This window comes from Chelonia mydas, chromosome 12 (genome assembly GCF_015237465.2).
Source record: "Chelonia mydas isolate rCheMyd1 chromosome 12, rCheMyd1.pri.v2, whole genome shotgun sequence".
Taxonomy (NCBI): Eukaryota; Metazoa; Chordata; order Testudines; family Cheloniidae; genus Chelonia; species Chelonia mydas.
In genome coordinates this window covers 24,863,225-24,881,620 of record NC_051252.2, presented here as the reverse complement: position 1 = coordinate 24,881,620, position 18,396 = coordinate 24,863,225, and the positions used below count along the sequence as shown (strand labels likewise).

The 18,396-nt window shown below is 40.2% G+C and overlaps 1 protein-coding gene across 1 annotated transcript in view; it reads right to left on the bottom strand.

The window, feature by feature from the left end:
* The window catches only part of CDH16 (cadherin 16), a 60,707-nt gene that overhangs the window by 38,712 nt on the left and 3,599 nt on the right, over positions 1-18,396 (bottom strand). Inside the window, exons 2-6 of the mRNA XM_037877387.2 lie at positions 12,880-12,937; positions 9,160-9,246; positions 6,681-6,821; positions 4,609-4,747; positions 1,006-1,164 (exon numbers count right to left, since the gene is read on the bottom strand). Of these exons, the coding sequence (XP_037733315.1) occupies positions 1,006-1,164; positions 4,609-4,747; positions 6,681-6,821; positions 9,160-9,246; positions 12,880-12,937 (584 nt within the window). The remainder of the gene's footprint in view (positions 1-1,005; positions 1,165-4,608; positions 4,748-6,680; positions 6,822-9,159; positions 9,247-12,879; positions 12,938-18,396) is intronic.

Here is an 18,396-nt window from a genome sequence, read left to right as displayed (position 1 = left end):
GTGCCATGAATCAAATTATGGGTTTAAAAAAGCTGTAAAGATTGATTTAATCCCCTCTCCATTTGTATTGACTTAATTTAGCTGCACTTTCCTGATTTTTCTGACTGTTACATTCACATGAACTTAGTCTTTGTAGCCTGTTTCATCCAGTTCGTGATGACTGCTGGTATGTGCACAAAGTGAATTTCTAAAGGACCGTTCATTGCACTACAAAACCAAGAGTACAGCCTGTCATTACCGGTCATGCAGTATGTGGGTGTACACAAAGCAACTGGCTGTATTTTTCAAGGATAACAATGTTTAAGTGCTCAGCTGTATTTTATAATCTGCAGCTTCAGAAAAATCTAGTACAAAATAAAACCTGGTTCCATGCAGAAAGAATTTTAATCACAAGCCAGGTAGAAATCTGTGTGATTAAATAGTTTCCTACAGTACGGCAATATATCTGGGTAGTCTGGTGGCACAGTTGAAAGGCAACTGGAAGCCAAAAGCAGGGATTCCACCCAGGATAGTAGATCATCTACTCAATTTGGAGGTTATAATGAAGTGATACTAAAATGAGTAATGTGATCGGATTAGATTGGCATTATTTAAATGATTTAAAAATCTGAATCAGAGTTTTGGCAGAGACTCTTGGAAGGGGCTTCCCTACTTTGTCAAAGGTAGTGAAGCTCGTGGAAATGTAATATATCAAAATTTTACAAGGAGTTCCATCATGGAGTGGATATTGCACTCTATTACTTTTCCATTGTGTAGAAATTTGACTATCCAGAAGCCTTATCAGCGGCGTGAGTTATGTGTGAAATAGACTTGCATATCCAATGAGGCTTTCCAGTCTATTGGTACATAAACAATGTAGGTGCCAGCTCTCAAAAGGAGTGCCTGCTTGCTTTCCACATGTATGCACACAAAAGGAGGCAACTGACCTCGGGCCCTTCAACCTTAAGGACCGGAATTATTCAGACACTTCAATACAAAGGACAAAGCTACCCAGCGGTATCTTACCTTCTGCAGATAATGAAATACCCCCTGTCCTTGAATCTACCTGGAACATATTCTCTGAAGGTTGGCTTGGAGTCTGAGTGAGGATTTTATACCGTAGATCAGCATTTGGTGTGGAAGGGTCATCCAAGTCAATAGCACTGACACTCATGAAAGATGTTCCTGGATTTAGAAAGATCACAGATTGGGTTTGGTGGCACAATGCTTTATCTAAAAAAAACATTTTAATTCAACATGAAAAATGCTTTCTATCGCAGAATTTCAATTCTCCTTCCTTAGCTTGACTCTTCCCATCTATAACCAATTTAACTGTGTTGTGACTATAGACATTTTATACATGAATTACTTTTTTTTCATGTGAAGGTGACAGCGTAAGTATAGTGTGTGTTACTTCCCCTCAGTTGCTTTATTTAACCTGGCTTTGGGTATTCACGCTAGTATAATAGTTTCTTTTGTAAACTTACATCAATTAAGATTTTAAATCCCATGGATCCTTCAGATGGCTATCATACATGAGCTGGAATAATAAATGCTTTGCAGTTATGTAGCACCTTCTACATAAGGCACTTGGAGTGCTGTACAACCAATGAGTTAAACCTCACAACATTCCTTAGGATCCCTGTTTTACAGGTTCCGTGTTTCCAGCCCACACTGTAGTTGGTGTTTTTCTTAAAGCACCGACCCCTGGAAGCATTTGATCAGGTGAGGCTCTCAGCTTTCAGTGGGGAAAAAATAAAATGTCTAGCATGCATGGTGGCCAAGACAAGTTTGAAAATGTGACCTAAGTGCACCCTAAAGGCTCAGAAACTGGAAGGCAAATATAACCCTGCACACACCCAGTATTATTATTTATTATTATTTTATTTTTAATCTTGTGATTTTTAAGACAATCGCATTCTTTTTGAGGCCTGACTCAAAAACACCAGAGCTGACTGTCTTTGAGCAGTGGTCAAACTAGAGCCAAGTTCTGCCCTGGTTTTACCCCTTGTGTAAGGGGGTAATATAGAGAGTGGAGAGCAGGAATTGGTTCATGGATTATACAATCAGTATTCATAAAGTGCTGATGTCACACTGTCATCACAGTCATTTGGCGGGTTAACAAACACAGACAGACATTGACAGAGACCCAAGCTCCTGCCCACTGACCTAGCTCCCTTCCTGAATAAGCCATAATGATGGTCCAATAATGTCTTTAAGGATCATTCCCGGGGATGAGCGGTGCGAGCTATCTGACTCTATACTTCTGCTATGTTCCTGTTACCGTATAGTGGGGGAAACTACAGTAGCATAAGGGTTAACAGTTGGACTAATAAAAATGAGAAAGTAGAACCAGGAAAATGCTGTTTGGTTAAATGCCAGTAATGCATTCGGATTGCAGTAGTTTAGTTCTCTGCCTGTTTTCCTCAGTCCTCAGTTTTTGTGACAAATTGTAGCATATGACAAGTACCCATTAAAACTCATTTAGTCTTCACGCTATGAAACCTGTTACTGCAGCATGAGATTGCTTCCATGTCTCTTGCAATCATATGGAAATGCACTCCAAACTTTTTATAACATTCTACAATACAAAGAATGCTGCTGTCAAGAATCCCCTCCTGGGATATGATACAAAGCAACACAACCAAAGCAACCCAAATGAATGCATTGAGGAAGCTGTCACACTTAAGGCAACTACAGATTTAAGACAAAGAAATTGTATTATTAATTAAGAGCCTTATTCTCCTCTTATTTACACCTGCTTTACAGCAATATAAGCCAATGGAGTTCAATGGAGCTACAGCTGATTTTCAGTAGTGTAAGTACCACTGCCTCTTAGCTGGTGTCCTGACTGACACCTGTATTAGCATAAAATGCTACCTTTCTTAGATGGGAGCTTTTTTACACCCCCTTTGCTCTCAATTTGCCGGGGGTAAAGTCAGTGGAGAACCACCTCAGTGTTTACCCTAGATCCTCTTAGGGTATGTAAGGCAAGGATGAGCGGTGTTTTTTAAAACATGTTACCAAACACCCTTTTAAACTTTACTGTAGAAAGAACAAGGTGTATTTTAACACACATTAGCAGATAGAAGTGACCCATAAACTCCCCCTTTGAGGTTCACCTCAACCGGCTAACGTTAAAATACAACTTGCCCTGTCACCACTTGAAGCTTAAAATTTAATTTTTTTAAAAAAAATCTTCTCAAGACCAATCCTTATGCACCGAGGAGCCAGAACCATAAGTTAAAGTAGCATGGGGGTTACCCCTACTTTGGCCTCGGTAGAGTGGATGTAGGTAGTGCTAAGGGAGTCTGTTAGTGTAAGGGGAACTCACTTACACATCTTTTCTGATCTTGGCCCTCTCTGTGGTACTGGGCGAGCAATTTAGGCCTAAGTGTTCAGAAATGTCCACTAATGTTGGATACCTCAGTTCAAAGTGCCTGATCTGGGACACTTACCCACTGTGTCTTGGTTTCACTCAGCTCTTCCACAGGGGAGTTGTGAGGTTTAATGTTTGCGAAGCACATTGAGATCATCAGTTGAGAGGCTGTAAGCACAAAGTACCTCAACGTCTACCACAAGATATCACAGCTCATGAGATGTCCCAGTGCAACTTGCATGTACTCAGTGGAGATGCTGTCCAAGGTGGGGCTGCACTAGTGTCTATGAGAGCTGAGTTTGGCCCCTGTTTCATAGAATCATAGAAATTTAGGGCTAGAAGGAACTTCAAGAGGTCATCTAGTCCAGCCCCTTGTCATCTCATGCCATCATGATGTATCTCTTGAAAGATATCTCATTTCACTGAGGTGCCTGACTTTGGAGGAAGTAAATTTTCAGGAAACCTTTCTCTGTGTTTCTGATAGCGTAGATCACATTAAAATATCTTTGTTGACACGAGGAGTTAGATGCACAGGCAGATTAAGTTGATGGCTTAACCATGTCAAACTTTCTGACTCCCTGCGGGAAAGCTCTAAAATTACCTTGGGTTCCATTTTAAAAATGTTCTCTTTATGACTTTATGCTCAGCTAGACAATAACGTTTGTTGTTTAAAAATACGTTGTGAAGTTTATCTATAAAACTAATGATAGAACAGTCTAGCTTCTAAGATAGGCTCCTTTTAGCCTGCTTATCTCCTCCCTGACATTTCACTACTGAGCATCAGTGATCAGGAAGCTTTGTACTGACATCTGAGAGCAACTACACAGCAGCCCTGTGCAAAAGGCTATGGAACAAGCAGTCATGTGGTTTCTATATTTTCTCTCTTGTTTACTGCATATATATCGGCCAAATGGCAAATAAAAAGAATGTGCTAATCCCAAAGACAAAGGCACTCAGCTTCTCACATCCACACGTATGGTTATGGTTATCTCTAAGGAGGGAAGCCATTTTGTACTTGTTCATTTTCCCTCTAGCTCCCTCGTCCTCAGAGAGCAGATAATCTCCGAGTTGTTTCTAATACAAACATGATACAATTTATATAAATGGATGGTCTTAAAAATGGAACATTTCATCAAATGTACCAAGATTAGCACACGCAGTGTATAAAGACCTTGGCATGAGTCAAGTGGCGGAGGAAAGTAACAATGAAACAGATCTTTACAGAAAGGAGTCAGGGAGGTCACTGTTACCTTGCTTTGTCCCTTTGCTAAGAATTCCAGGGAACATATCCTCAGTCAAGACTGGCATGTTGTCATTTTCATCTTTTACTGCTATTGTTATGGTTACAGGGTTAAAAACCAGCTGCTTCTCTTCATCTTTTACAGTCACCTGATTTTAAAAGAACACGTACTTCAATAGTACTCATTTGCACATGCTGCCTTTTAAGGTTAGTGTGAGGGTATGTATACTGTTTCTGTAAATCTGTAACGTGAAGCCAAGAGGGAGGGGTGCTGAGGGAGTTTCTAGGCAGAAGCAGTGGGAAACTAGAGTAGGTTTATTTAAAGTTCCTTGTTCAGTGTTAGAAGAAAGTTGTGATTCTTTACTGTTGTCACATGACAGTAAGATTAATATACCCTGTGTATACACCAGCCAGCTATGATTTCTTAGTGACAAATGTGATGCTCATTGTGGCCACCTCTAACTTCATTGCAGTAGTGGGGATTGGACCCAAATACCCCTGCACTGAAGGCACAGGCTACTAGCACTTGAACTGAAGGAGAGTCTCCATTAGCTGTTAGCAGTATGGGGTCTATGACACTCAGACCAGTTCTCATTCTATCCAGTAGAGGGCAATAATCAAAATGAAACAGAAAGAAACAAAACATAACATAGAGGTTTATATGATAAAGAATGGTGACCTCTGGCTCAGTGCTGACATAGACAATATGCCTCTGGAGGCTGTGGGGAGAGGTTGATCAGAGACAGCTGCTGTACTTCTTTTTGTGAGGATGCAGTATACACTACTCTTCTGTTGACTTAGGTCCCCAGCCAGTGCAGAAGGGCAGAAGGGGAAGGGGAGCACGGCCTTGCCTTCACTCCATGCTCCCCAGGCCTTTCAAGGTATTTTGCACCGTCACTAGTGCTAACAGCCCCTCAGGAAGCACAAGTTTGGGGACTGTGGTTGTCCCTGACTAGGTGAACAATGGGAGAGAGTTCCTTGCACGCTCTTCTGCACCCAGACAGGGCTAGCCACAATCTGGCCCTGTGGGTTGTCCAGAAAGAAGGCTGTGTGGACAGACATCCTGATATCTGTATTAAATGGCATTCCCATTTCATATGCAGAAAACAGCCCAGCTCTTTTACTGCTGGGCAGTCTATTGAAATGATTGTCTAACTTCAGCTTGTCACAAATACACATTAACATCACCAAACCCCTGCGTGGGAAAAAATACATTCTCTGCCCTACAGAAAACAGGCTTATGCATCAGCCACACTGGGAGGAGGTTTGTGGATCAGGGTTGAGAGCATTAGAACAGCAGTGAGGGATGTTAGATACTTTTGATGAATCTGAAGAAGGATAAATAAAAACTCATGTTAGGAGCACAGCACATGTTAGAGAGAAGGGGACTGGGCCAGGAAGAACCAGCTGGAAGCAGCCCAGATGGTTTCTTAGGAAAGGCTAGATATGGTGCTGAGCTACTGTAACTTCTGTAGAACTCAGTGGAGGTTGTCGGTTCTCAACAGGTGCTCAGTAACCCGCCAGATCTGGCCCAAACAGCTGTAAAAGGTGGTACAAAGTAAACTCATTGCGCCAGTAATAAATGTATTAATGCACAGTGCGCTAATGCAGTTTTGTAAGGCTCAGTGTGTAAACAGGACTCTGTACATAAGCTTTACTTTGTGTAAATGCTGAATCAATTGGAGCAGACTAGATTTAATGCATTTATTCTGTAAATGGATTCAAAGAAGAGTGACAGACCTTCATGGAGTCAGAAACAAGGAGGACGCAGTCTCGGCCCCCAAGTCCAGGGCCATTAGTTATTTAATTCAAATTTAGGCACCTAAATGAATGGCCTAAATGATTTCAGAGGGGCTGAGAGAACCCATAGCTTCTGTTTATTTCCATGGGAGTTTGCCAGTGTAAGGGCTGAATAAAAACTGAGGGAAGGTCTTAGGAATTTGTCCTTGAGTTTTTTCCTTTTGGTGTCTGGCAATATTTACTGCCAACAGAACAAATGGCATTAATGGTATTAGACAGCTGGGGGATGTGTAGTAGGGCAGTGAGATGAGATGGGGCTTGTGCCATTGGAGTGTGCCATACCTGAAGGGTGTAGAAAGCTTGTTTCTCCCGGTCCAGCGGTCCATTGACGTACAGAATGCCAGACTCTGGATCTATTCCAAATAGGCCTTCTTCGTTTCCAGCCAACTGAATGTCAGCCTGGCCATTGAGCGTGATGTTTATCTGAAGTTGGAAATCAGGTAATCAAGGGAGTATTTTAGTGCAAAGCAAAAGGGGAGAAAACATTTTACTCCTAATAGATGCATCTTATTTTCCATTTGGGGTTCACAGATACTAATACTCAAACCGTGATGCCTGCTATCTTTAATAGCTGGCCACCAAGGGCCATTAATTCTTCTTAGTTCATGCTCAGATTCCACGGATACTCACGGAAGTTCACCACTCCGCATGGCCCAAACAGCACAACACATCTGTGGGGCAGGCAGAAGTTGGGGAGGTCTTTTACCACTGGATACCAGGAGAGTATTGTCATCTGGAAGTGACATTTGTATCTGGGAGAGTTTTGAATCCCCAGGTTCCACTTTCAAAATGGGAGGCTGTGGTGAGCCAGCAAGTCGGAGAGGCAGAGGGGCATACCGGGGAATGATGCAAATGAAGAAGGCTCTGCTCTTCTGACAGGGGAGCTCTTGTGTGCCCCAACACTTGATATGTATCCAGGAATGGCCTTCCCCACCATGGACCCAGAGAAATCCTCATTTGCAAATTCACACTAGTCAGATGGGGATTCTGGCTGGGGGACGATGTTAAACAGTTGCATGGTTTTAAATTAATATTTGTTTTTAATTTCTTTTGCTTTTTGGCTCCTGTTCTGTTACTACTTCAAATTCTTATTCTTTATATAGAGCTGCACATGCACGTGGCACTGTGCAACAGCTGATCTGTGTCAAACAAATAAACCCCTGTCTCAAGAAGAACAATAATATTTAGCTCTTATATAGCACTTTTCATCCATAGATCTCAAAATGCAGGGCTTAAAATCTAAAGATACAAGCAAGAATAATATACAGATAAACGCAGAGTGGTGTCCAGTCACTAAGGGCCTCATTCTTTCTTTACTTACTCGGGCAAAACATCCAGTGATTTTAGGGAACATTTTGCCTAAGTAGGAAATTCAGGATTAGCTCGAATGCTTCAAGAAACAAGTACATTTTGTACGTTTTTTCAAGGAGGAGGCATCTTGACACACAATAAGATAATGAGTTTATTATTCTCTAATTATTCTGATAAAAATTGGGGGACAGATTTTCAGTCTTCAAAAATATGCCTACAAATATTTGCAGGCATATCCATTTGCATGCATAAAACTTGAATTTGCACACACAACTGGACAGTTGTGCACTCAGACAGCCCCATGACCATTACGTGTTGCACATGCAAGGCTTATTTTTTCAGGCCCTCTGAAAATATGACCCTTAATATTTTTATTTTTAAAAATGTCTCTGTCCCTGGCACCAATCCATGTGTCCATGCCCTTAGAAGGTACCAGCTCTGGAAAATGGTACTGCTGTTACTATCGACAAAGTAGTTCTGACACCAAAGATTCAGGCCTGGAAATACCCATATTTTTGTGATAGTTTCTGGTCCTGTTTTGTTTCAGTAAAGTGCTCTCTGACTTTTGTGTTAAAATTACTTAGCTTTTTATTTTCTTATACAGTTTTGTCTTTTCCCCATTTCTAGGGAATGACTTTTTGGAATCCATTAATCAGAAGAATATCTATATGGCATTGGATTATTTAAAATACACATTTAACCTGAGTGACTACAGTAAATGGTGTTTACTTACAGATTCGGGTCAGCATTTTTTATTTTCGTCAAACATTATGCAAGCTTTCAACCCCTTGTTTTTTAGTTGAAACATTTTCAGTTTTTTATTTTTTGCTAAAAATTCAGACATTTCCATGGGAAATTTCAACATTTTTTTTCATAAAATTAACAACAAAAAAATAGAAAATTTCAATTATTGAGTTCTCCGCTCTTTAGGCAAATTAAGATGAATCGAATCTTTCCCTTTTATTGTTCACATTGAACTTCCAATTTCAAACCACTTCACTAACACAAGACATGGCTGAAATAGTTAATCACTATGGAGCAAAAAACAGATTACCAAAACCAAATATATTCAATTCAATATATATTTATATCATGACAATGGCTGTCTCCTGTGTTTCCTGGATACTAGCACTCTGAGGATGGAAGAGAGCTAGTAGGGATTAGAAAGCAGACAGAAAACAAAGAGTTAAATTGACTTTTCTATATATAGCAAAAAGGTTCTATTATACAATGGCCCACTGGTAGAGGGCATAGTAGTCTGACTCTCCTCTTCGTCATGCCAGTTTTGCCCCGGCATGACTCCATTAATTTTGGTGGAGATACTCCAGATTTTCACCAATGAACATGAGGATCAGGCCAATGAAATCTTGATTAGGTCTTTAGCTGAAGTTTAAAGTATTTTACCATTTGTCACCTTGTTGGTTGTATAAAACAGTATTTAAATTCCTACCTTCTTCAGATACAGTGGGAATGAACCACCATAATTTTCAGGTACCTCAATGTGTTCTTCACTGCCGGTGGGAAAACAGTGGAAAACCTGTGGAAGAGGATTTAGCCTCTTAGTTTTGTCAAAAGCAAATGAAAATATTTCTTAATTTAATTTTTCTCCTGACAACATGTCCCTTGCTTTAAGATCATGGCCCAGATTCTGATCTCATTGACACCAATGTGACTCCATAGAAGTTAGTGGAGTTACTCTGGATTTACACCAGTGTAAAGAGATTAGTATGGGGTTCAGTGTCCTCAGACTTTTCCTAGTGAGAATAAATGTGAATGCAGTGTCTGTAAGGTGTTACTCTAATCCGTCTCTGCTCATAAGAGATGTGAAGCTGATATGGAAATGGCAATCATTTTGCTATAAGTTAACAAACTAAATAGACCAGCCTATTATATATCCATCTTCCTTTATGGTCACTGACAGCGGCCTGACACAGAACAGCTAGTCTCAGCCAAGGTTCAACCTGCTTCTAGCAGCAAGTAGGATAAGGTAGTAGGTTCTCATGTAGGACCTGATTTTGAAAGGTGCTGAGAGCCCACAACTTCCATTGAAATCAGTGGAGCTGTGTGCTCTCAACACCTCTTAGTATTAGCTTTTGGTCACTATGATCCTAGCTCCCTAGCCTGACAACAGAACCAGAAACTGCTTCTCTCCCCCTCCCCTGCCCTTAAAGTGGTAGCTTGCAATTGCAACACAGTCCTCAATATACCAAAATAAATGTTTTGAAGACCTCTTCATTGTCAGAGCTGTCAGCTATCATGATGATGAATATAATGCCTAGATTGACAGATGTCAGAGTAGTCTTGTACACGACTTTTCCTTTGTTGTATTTTACAGACTTCATGGATTCCATCTTATATAAAATGCAAAACAGGAAAACTCTGAATATGGCTATAAACACACCTTGATCAGTCTGTTTAGTTAATATGATGTCATCAGAACTCCTTGCTATGCATAGCATTGTTTCTCAGTACTGGTGTAGCAGTGTTTTCAGTATAAAATTTCTCTGTGAAATTGGGTCCATATGTGTGTTTTGTAATCTGTGTGTGTGTGTACATAGAGTATATGCCATCCTACAGAAACTGAAATCACAAGTAACACCCTTTTATTTATTTGATCATTAGAATTAATTATATATGCAATAGCATATTAATTATATATGCAATATATAATTAATATATTGCATATAGCAACTGAGAAAGGAAGATACACTATTACTGCTCATTATTCTAATACAGAGACATAAAAGGTATAGCCAAATCTTGAATCTCAGAGAACTGTATTGTAATGTACACTGCTACTCTAATGGATGGTGAATGTGTTACAAAAAAATCCAAAAAGGTACAAATGATTCACAGTACAGTAATATAAAAAAATCCTCATCTAAATTATGAGAGGGAAAGAAAGCCTTGAGTAGGCAGGGACCGCTCTTATAACCCTTCACAAACACACAGAACATTTCCTGCTGAATACAGGAGTACTAATAGCTAGAGATGGGGAGAAGTCACCCAGCATGTGTCTCTTTGGTACTAATGTCTAGATATCAATACCTAACATCAAGAGATGTTAATGAAGTAAATATTCTTCCATTGGAAGTGCGTGTGTGTGTGTGTGTGTGTGTGTGTGTGTGTGTGTGTGAGAGAGAGAGAATATGTTTTGTCAGTGTGTGTGTGTAAGAGAGATTTATTTTAACCTCTATAAGCTCTACATCATTAACCTCCTGCAGTGTTTCGTACTTGTGTCCATACTTCTCTACTCTTGTTGTGTCATTTCCCTTATCAACTTGTTCTCTTTCTACATAATTATACAACAGATGCATTAGTAAGCGCACCTTGGTCAAATGCATTATGGATTTATTGTGTTCAAAGCGTTCATAATCATATTTAGCTCCTCTGCTCATGATGTATACACATGTGGCAGTTCACAATATGCTTCAGGAATAGGTTCAAATTAAACTTCTTCCCATGCCCCACAAATAGTGTTTGCAAAGCTAAGGGTTCTTCCGAGCCAGTAATATGGGGAGATTTGTGTCATAATATCATGGGCCAAACAACATCACATCACAATACAGTACTGTAACATTATAGTTGCTAACCCCAAATTCATGGAAGTTTGGGTTCAGTTTGCTATTGTTTAGAACTCAGCCTGTTCTGGTGAGACTGGATTCCAGTCCTTCCCAAACCATCCACCCAGCCATACCCAACTTCATGAATTGGTAAATGTGGCAATGATGAGGAGCTATGGCTTCAGCATTTGTAGGCGTGGATAAGAGTTGTGTTGGAAGATGTGTTCGGTAGGCTTCACAATTAGGACTTTTTTTTTTGTTATAGATACTGCTGCATATCCAGAACTAAGCTCTCTGGGTCACATCTTCTGCTGCATTGCATCTTGTGTATGTAATACCGACACATCCCTGTTGTCGGTGGGCGGGATCAAACCTGGGACCTCTGGAACTAAATGCATGAGCTAAAAGCCATATGGCTGTTAGCTAAGGCTGTAGAAGAGGCTCATTAATCTCTCTCTCTAAGTGGTCTCACTGTCACTAGATGGGACAGAACGCCACACTCTGGAGGTGTGTGGGTTACATACTTCCCCTAGCTGAGGAAGCACATGGCGAGCTTCAGAGACTTCCCAGTTGAAATCCCAGACAAGCCCCCACTTGTAATACCAACAGACCCCAGTCATCGTCAGGTGGGATCGAACCTGAGCCCTCTGAGCTAAATGCATGAGCCTCTACTGCATGAGCTAAAAGCCATGTGCCTGATAGCTAAGGCTGTAGAGCAGACTCATTAATCTCTCTCTCTCTTTCTAAGTGATCCTGGTGCCACTAGATGGGACAGAACTCCACACCCAGGAGGTGTGTGGGTTACATGTAGCCATTTACACCTGAGTGCAATATTTCTGATTTGGTAGCATTTTACACCCACTTTGTACAATGGCTTCACTAGGTGCACGACAGTGAAGAATCAGGCCCTGCACACTTCATCTGATCTAACTTACCTCAGTGTAAACTTGACTGAGTGGGTAGCTCCTAACTGAGACCTGATTCAGCAAGATTGTTAAGTATGTGTTTAATTTTAAGCACATGAATAGGGGGACTAACCATGTGGGACAGCTCCTGTATTTAAAGTTAGTCATATGCTTAAGATTTTGCTGAACTGGGGCCTTACATTGGTATGCAAGGTCAGAATCAGCCCCAATAGGTGTTGCCAAGCCAGAAATGTCTCTAGACCCAGTAATAAAGAATCTAATTTCTGTTTCTTCTCTTATTAAAAGGCACAGCCCAGATTTATGGCATAAGAAATCTACCCTGCACTTTGCATCATAGGAGTTTAGAAACAATGGGGAGTGGATGCGTGGGGAATTACAAAATTGTTCTTAAAGCTAAAAGTTGTTGTTTTATTTAATTGACGTATATAAATGTTAATTTTGGAGTTTAATATTGCTTTCCTCTTTGTTCTTAAGAACTATATCTGATACTTTATGATAGAATATTGTACTAGTTTACATTCATTCTGTTATAAGTGCCTTTTATTGTCTGACTTCTAGGTTATTTAGTATATGGAGTCTTGCAGTATGTACCATAGTAAAGTTATTAACATAAGCAATTCATGAATGTTCATAGAAACCTAATATGCAATACAAGCACGACGTGTAAAATATGTCACTCACTTGAATAACGGAAGAGCAGACAATCAGTAGCCAGACAGGAAACATGCATTTAGACACCCTAAAGTTAAATGAAAGAAACCGCATGAGTTGGAATTCACTTAAGAAACAATCTTTTTTCCCCCAGACTTAAATTCTCTGTTTTGCCTCTGCAGTCTCATAGCAAGATAAAATTGATATGGTGAAACATGGTTATAATACATATCTGAGCCCGTTTGAAATAAAGTCAGGGACCTAGAAATACACAGGACCTGACCAGGAAATATGTAAATTGCATAGCATCTAATGTAGAACTGGCAGATGTTTCTCATGTAATAGAAGGTACTATATGATACAGCTGGTCACCCCCATTTTTGAAGTTATGTATTAAATCTATCTATGATTATACATTAAATGTTTGAATGCATGTTGATAGGACTGGAGTACGAAGCTCTGCATCTAACCACAGAAGAGTTTCAGAGCTAGCAGAATTAAAGCAAGCTCCCCACAAATTACTGTCAATGCCTCTCAGCCTGGCCCTGCATGGACCACCCCCACAGGAAAGAGGGCAGTCCTTAGCCTCCCCTCTGGGACTGCCAACAAGCACTGCACTTGTGACAGTGACTTTTGTGATGCTGACACCTTTCGAGACCACCAAACCTATTTCATTCAGTTAGTAATGACTTTCAATCTGTGCTGACCCAAGTCAGATTTCAGTCAGTGACATCATAGCAGGTTCTGTTGTTGCTGCTGCTGTTATTTTCGCAGGGCTGAGAGGCCCAAATCCAAGGAGGCCTGTTGTATTAGGTAATGCTTATGCGTAAAGAAAGAAGTGCCAGGGCTTAAGCGAAACAAAATGGCATCCTCCGCATCACATGACCTCGCACTCACCTTGCATGTAGTGTAGAATTGCATGCCTTACTAAATGCCACTGATGGAAGAGGTACCGGAGCTAAGCCCCAGCATGAAAAGAGGGGCCAGGGCTGAGCCCCGGCAAGCCTCAGCACAAATTAAGCCCTGATGCTAGGTACAGCACAAATACATAGCGAGAGATAGTTCCTGCCCAGAAGATGCTGCAGAGATGATAATGGGTGGGAGGGCAAACAGCGAAGTGAAGTGACTCACTCCAGATCACCCAACAGGTCAGTGGCAAAACCAGTAACAGAACCCAGGACCCCCAGTCCGGTGCCAGTGGATGTGCTGGCCATCTGGCCCCTATACTTCTGATTACTCCAAGCTTCACTGAAAGATTTTTGTTTCTTTAACTATTTAAAATAAGCTTGATGTCCGCAACACTTTTTTGTTTTGGTGAGGTTCAGCCAAAGAATGGATCATCAGAAGCGCAACACAATGGTTTGATACCCCAAGACAAACCATTGTAAAGGAAGTATCTTGCTAGAAAGCTCTTAAATTAGCCCTTTTTTGTTTGGTCACTTAAAACAATGGAATTTTGGCCTTGTGCTTTATTATTGTTTTGTGTGTCGATGTATTTTAAAGGACCTACAAAGAGGTTAAAATATAGTTGTGCCCTTGTTACGTCTTTCTGTTGTTTAAAGAAGACTTGAAAGGAGTTCTTAAAGCACTTTTTTTCTTCTTTGCTTTTCACAGCAGAAATAGGTCTTGATTCCCTGTCTTTGCTGGAATGCTACTTGTATGACTGGAGAACTAGTTAGATTATAACTTCACAAGACTGAACCCTGAGCAATTAAACAGAGAAGGGATTTTTAGTCAGGCTGTTTAAAAATTGTTTCCTTAGTTTTATTAACACCTATTTAACTCGAAATTCTTGCAAACACTTGGGAGGAAAGCTCTCTTTGTTAACTAGTCTCTTCTCCTTCAATGCACAACTGAGAAAGCTCCTACTCAAGTCCAAAGAATTAAGTAGTAGATAAACCAAAACCAAGACTTAATATTCTTGATGTTTCTAATGAAAAAACACAAAGCAGAAAATTTTTAAAAAAACTTTCAATCCTTCTTTATGCAACATAAAGAGTCAAAAAGAGGCACAAACGCATTTTTTCTTCTGTAGGTCACCTTTAACATAATCCTACAGTATGCTTATTTTCTCTCTCCCTGAATCCAAATAACTTGAGCTGGTAGTAGGCCTCTTACTATGCTAGGTTAATTCACTTCAGGAAAATACTGGCTCACACAAGCTCAACCTGCCTTAAATACACTGCTCATGTTTCATATTAATTTACTTGCAGACCCTCAAGCCAAAAATTAAGCAGAAGACCAAAACAAAAACAAAAAACCAAACAAATACCAAAACAAACAAACATCAAAACAAGGGTGCCAGGATTTCTAAGCTCTTATTTGTGGTTTCTAAAAAGTTTTGCCTCCTTCCAAGGCTGGGAGTTTAAATCTCATGTAAAGATAACACGTTAATATTTTCAGTGTTCTAAACCTTGAATATTGCTAAACAGAAATATTTGAAAGAGGGTAAATACTTATAAGGAATCTCAGCTAACAAGGGAGGCTGGTATTGCTAATGACGTTGGAATGCTAATGTGCAAGATTGTTATAGCATGATAGCCCTTAAGGTAGATTAAGTGATGGTACTGTGGGCACAAATTGGACAGATTGAGCCCAATTCTCAGTTACCTCCAAGAAAGATAAAGGGGTTGCAGGGTGTGATCAAGTTGTTCTTATTCTACACGTGTTAGAAATATCAAATATTAAAATAAAATAATTATGAATAACAAATACATTTCTTATCCACAAATAAACCCACTATTAAGAACATAAGAATGGCCATACTGGGTCAGACCAAAGGTCCATCCAGCCCAGTATTCTGTCTAGGACATTTGGGCTTAATAAAATGTTTAAGTTTATTAAAAGACAAACAGCAAGGGAATAAAAAGCAGGGGGGGGGGAATGATTCTTCAAAAGCCAGTTATGATTTGCTGTTCAGCTCAGCGTGAGAAACTTAGTATATTTGTATCCCTGATGTACAATATTTTAAAATAGTTAACAGTTCCCAGGGTATAGGGCACCAAACCCAACAGCAGATGAATCATTTTAATTTCTTCTGTTTTTATATGTGTACTGGACATGGTAAGTGATTATTCGATCCCTGTTTCCTGATGCCTTTAAATCTATTATTTATCAGGGAAGGAATATTGGATTGAACACTGAGAAGAGTAATGCCAAAAGAGAAAGAACAAGCTGATAACAAAATTAATCACAAGGGCACTAATCCAGCAAAACCCTAACTCATGTGCTTTAATTTAAGTGCTATTGACTCTTATATAAGTAAAGTTAAACACCTGTGTAAGTGTTTGCCAGATCAGGTCAAATTAAATTCTTTTGCATGTTAATTTTAGTTTGGATTTTTTGGTTGTTCAGTAAATGGTAGCTTGGTATGTCCTGGTCCTGCAAACACTTAGACATAACTTTACTCACATGCATAGTGCTGTTGAATTCAGTGGGACTATTCATGTGAGTAAAGTTAAGCAGTGCATATGGTACATCTTTGCAGGATTGGGGCCTTAGTTTCCATTTTTAATCAAATAAAGCCAAGAGCTTTACAAAAAGAAAAGGAGTACTTGTGGCACCTTAGAGACTAACAAATTTATTTGAGCATACGCTTTCATGAGCTACAGCTCACTTCATCGGATGCACTCAGTGGAAAATACAGTGGGGAGATGTTATATACACAGAGAACATGAAACAATGGGTGTTACCCTACACACTGTAACAAGAGTTAAGGTGAGCTATTACCAGCAGAAGAGCCGGGAGGGGACCTTTTGTAGTGATAATCAAGGTGGGCCATTTCCAGCAGTTGACAAGAACATGTGAGGAACAGTGGGGGGAGGGGGAAATAAACATGGGGAAATAGTTTTACTTTGTGTAATGACACATCCACTCCCATACTTTATTCAAGCCTAAGTTAATTGTATCCAGTTTGCAAATTAATTCCAATTCAGCAGTCTCTCACTGGAGTCTGTTTTTGAAGTTTTTTTGTTGAATAATTGCCACTTTTAGGTCTGTAATCGAGTGACCAAAGAGACTGAAGTGTTCTCCGACTGGTTTTTGAATGTTATAATTCTTGACATCTAATTTGTGTCCATTTATTCTTTTACGTAGAGACTGTCCAATTTGACCAATGTACATGGCAGAGGGGCATTGCTGGCACATGATGGCATATATCACATTGGTAGATGTGCAGGTGAACGAGCTTTACAGTAGTTTTTGTTGTTGTTTATTGCCTACTAGACATAGAAACATAGTTTCATATTTAGATCATTCAAATATTCAAGATTGCTGCAACAAAACTAATCAACAAATCTTTGCTGGGTTCATTTTCTGGGTTGCTCTGTTTGGGTGCATGCATCTGTCAAAACATTCTTGTCCAAAACACAGAGCAAGAAGAAGTATCAGATGCTTCCTATTCATAAGTTCATCTCTTTCCTCATTTTCACAACCCCCTCCCCCTACAAAGGGCTTTGAGATTGAATAGACCCAATCCTGCAAGGAATGCAAAATCAGGTTTTATTACATCTGGGACTGCAAAGAAAATATAGGATCATTGGATGATGTTCTGGCCCCATTGAAATTAAGGCAAAACACTCACTAGCTACAAAGAAGCCAGGATTTTACCCACTTTATTTTTTCATCATTGGTCCCTGTCATGGCTTGCCAGCCCTTTAAGGCAAGCTGAGCTCAGCTTTGCCCATGATTTAGCAGCTATCCCTCACTTGTGAGCTAGCAAAATAAGAGCTAATTAGTGGTCCCAGCTGGGTGTAATGGTGCTTAATTAGAAAGGATGACCCCAGTAAGTGGTGCTGAAGCAACGTTAGCACTGTTTAAACAGAGATGGGAGCTCAGGAATACCCTGAGATAGTCAGGCTGTCACCTACAGGGCTTGCCAAAGGAGAGAAAGACTCACAGGGAGCAGAGTAGGTTCCTGTGGGGAACTCTGTGATGGGTCCTAAATGAAGTGGGGAGATCATCAAAGGTAAACTGCTGGAGTCCCTGGCAAAGGGAAGCAGCTGGGGAAGAAGCAAGATAAGAGAGGCTCTGCAGGGGCCAGGAAAAGGGGTGGAGAAGCCCAGGACTTCAGTGGTACCTGAGTAGGGCAGAAGAACGATTAGTCTGAGCATTTGATTTGGACTTTAAATTGGATCTTTTTTGTTACCCCAGATGGGGAGTACATTGTTGTGTGACTTAGCCAGAGGGCTGAGCTACAGAACTCCTATAGAGGGAGTGAGGAGGAGACAGTGGCTGGGACTGGCCATTACAGCCAAGGAAGTGCCCACTGAGAGAAGTATAAGAAACAAAGTTCCCTGAAATATGGTGCTCAGGCGTGATGGGCGACCCTAGAGGTGAGGACACATACATACACACCTGGGACAAAATTCTAAATGATATGGGATTACTTTATACCATAAAATCTCTAAAATCTTCATAAATTAATATCTGTCAATAATTTACATAAATGAAAGCAAAACCCAGACCTCAAAATAGGGAAAGAGTGTGTGATATACTGCAGCTCTGTCAAGCTTTTCTTTCCTTTCTTTTTCCAAATGGTAGTGGGTG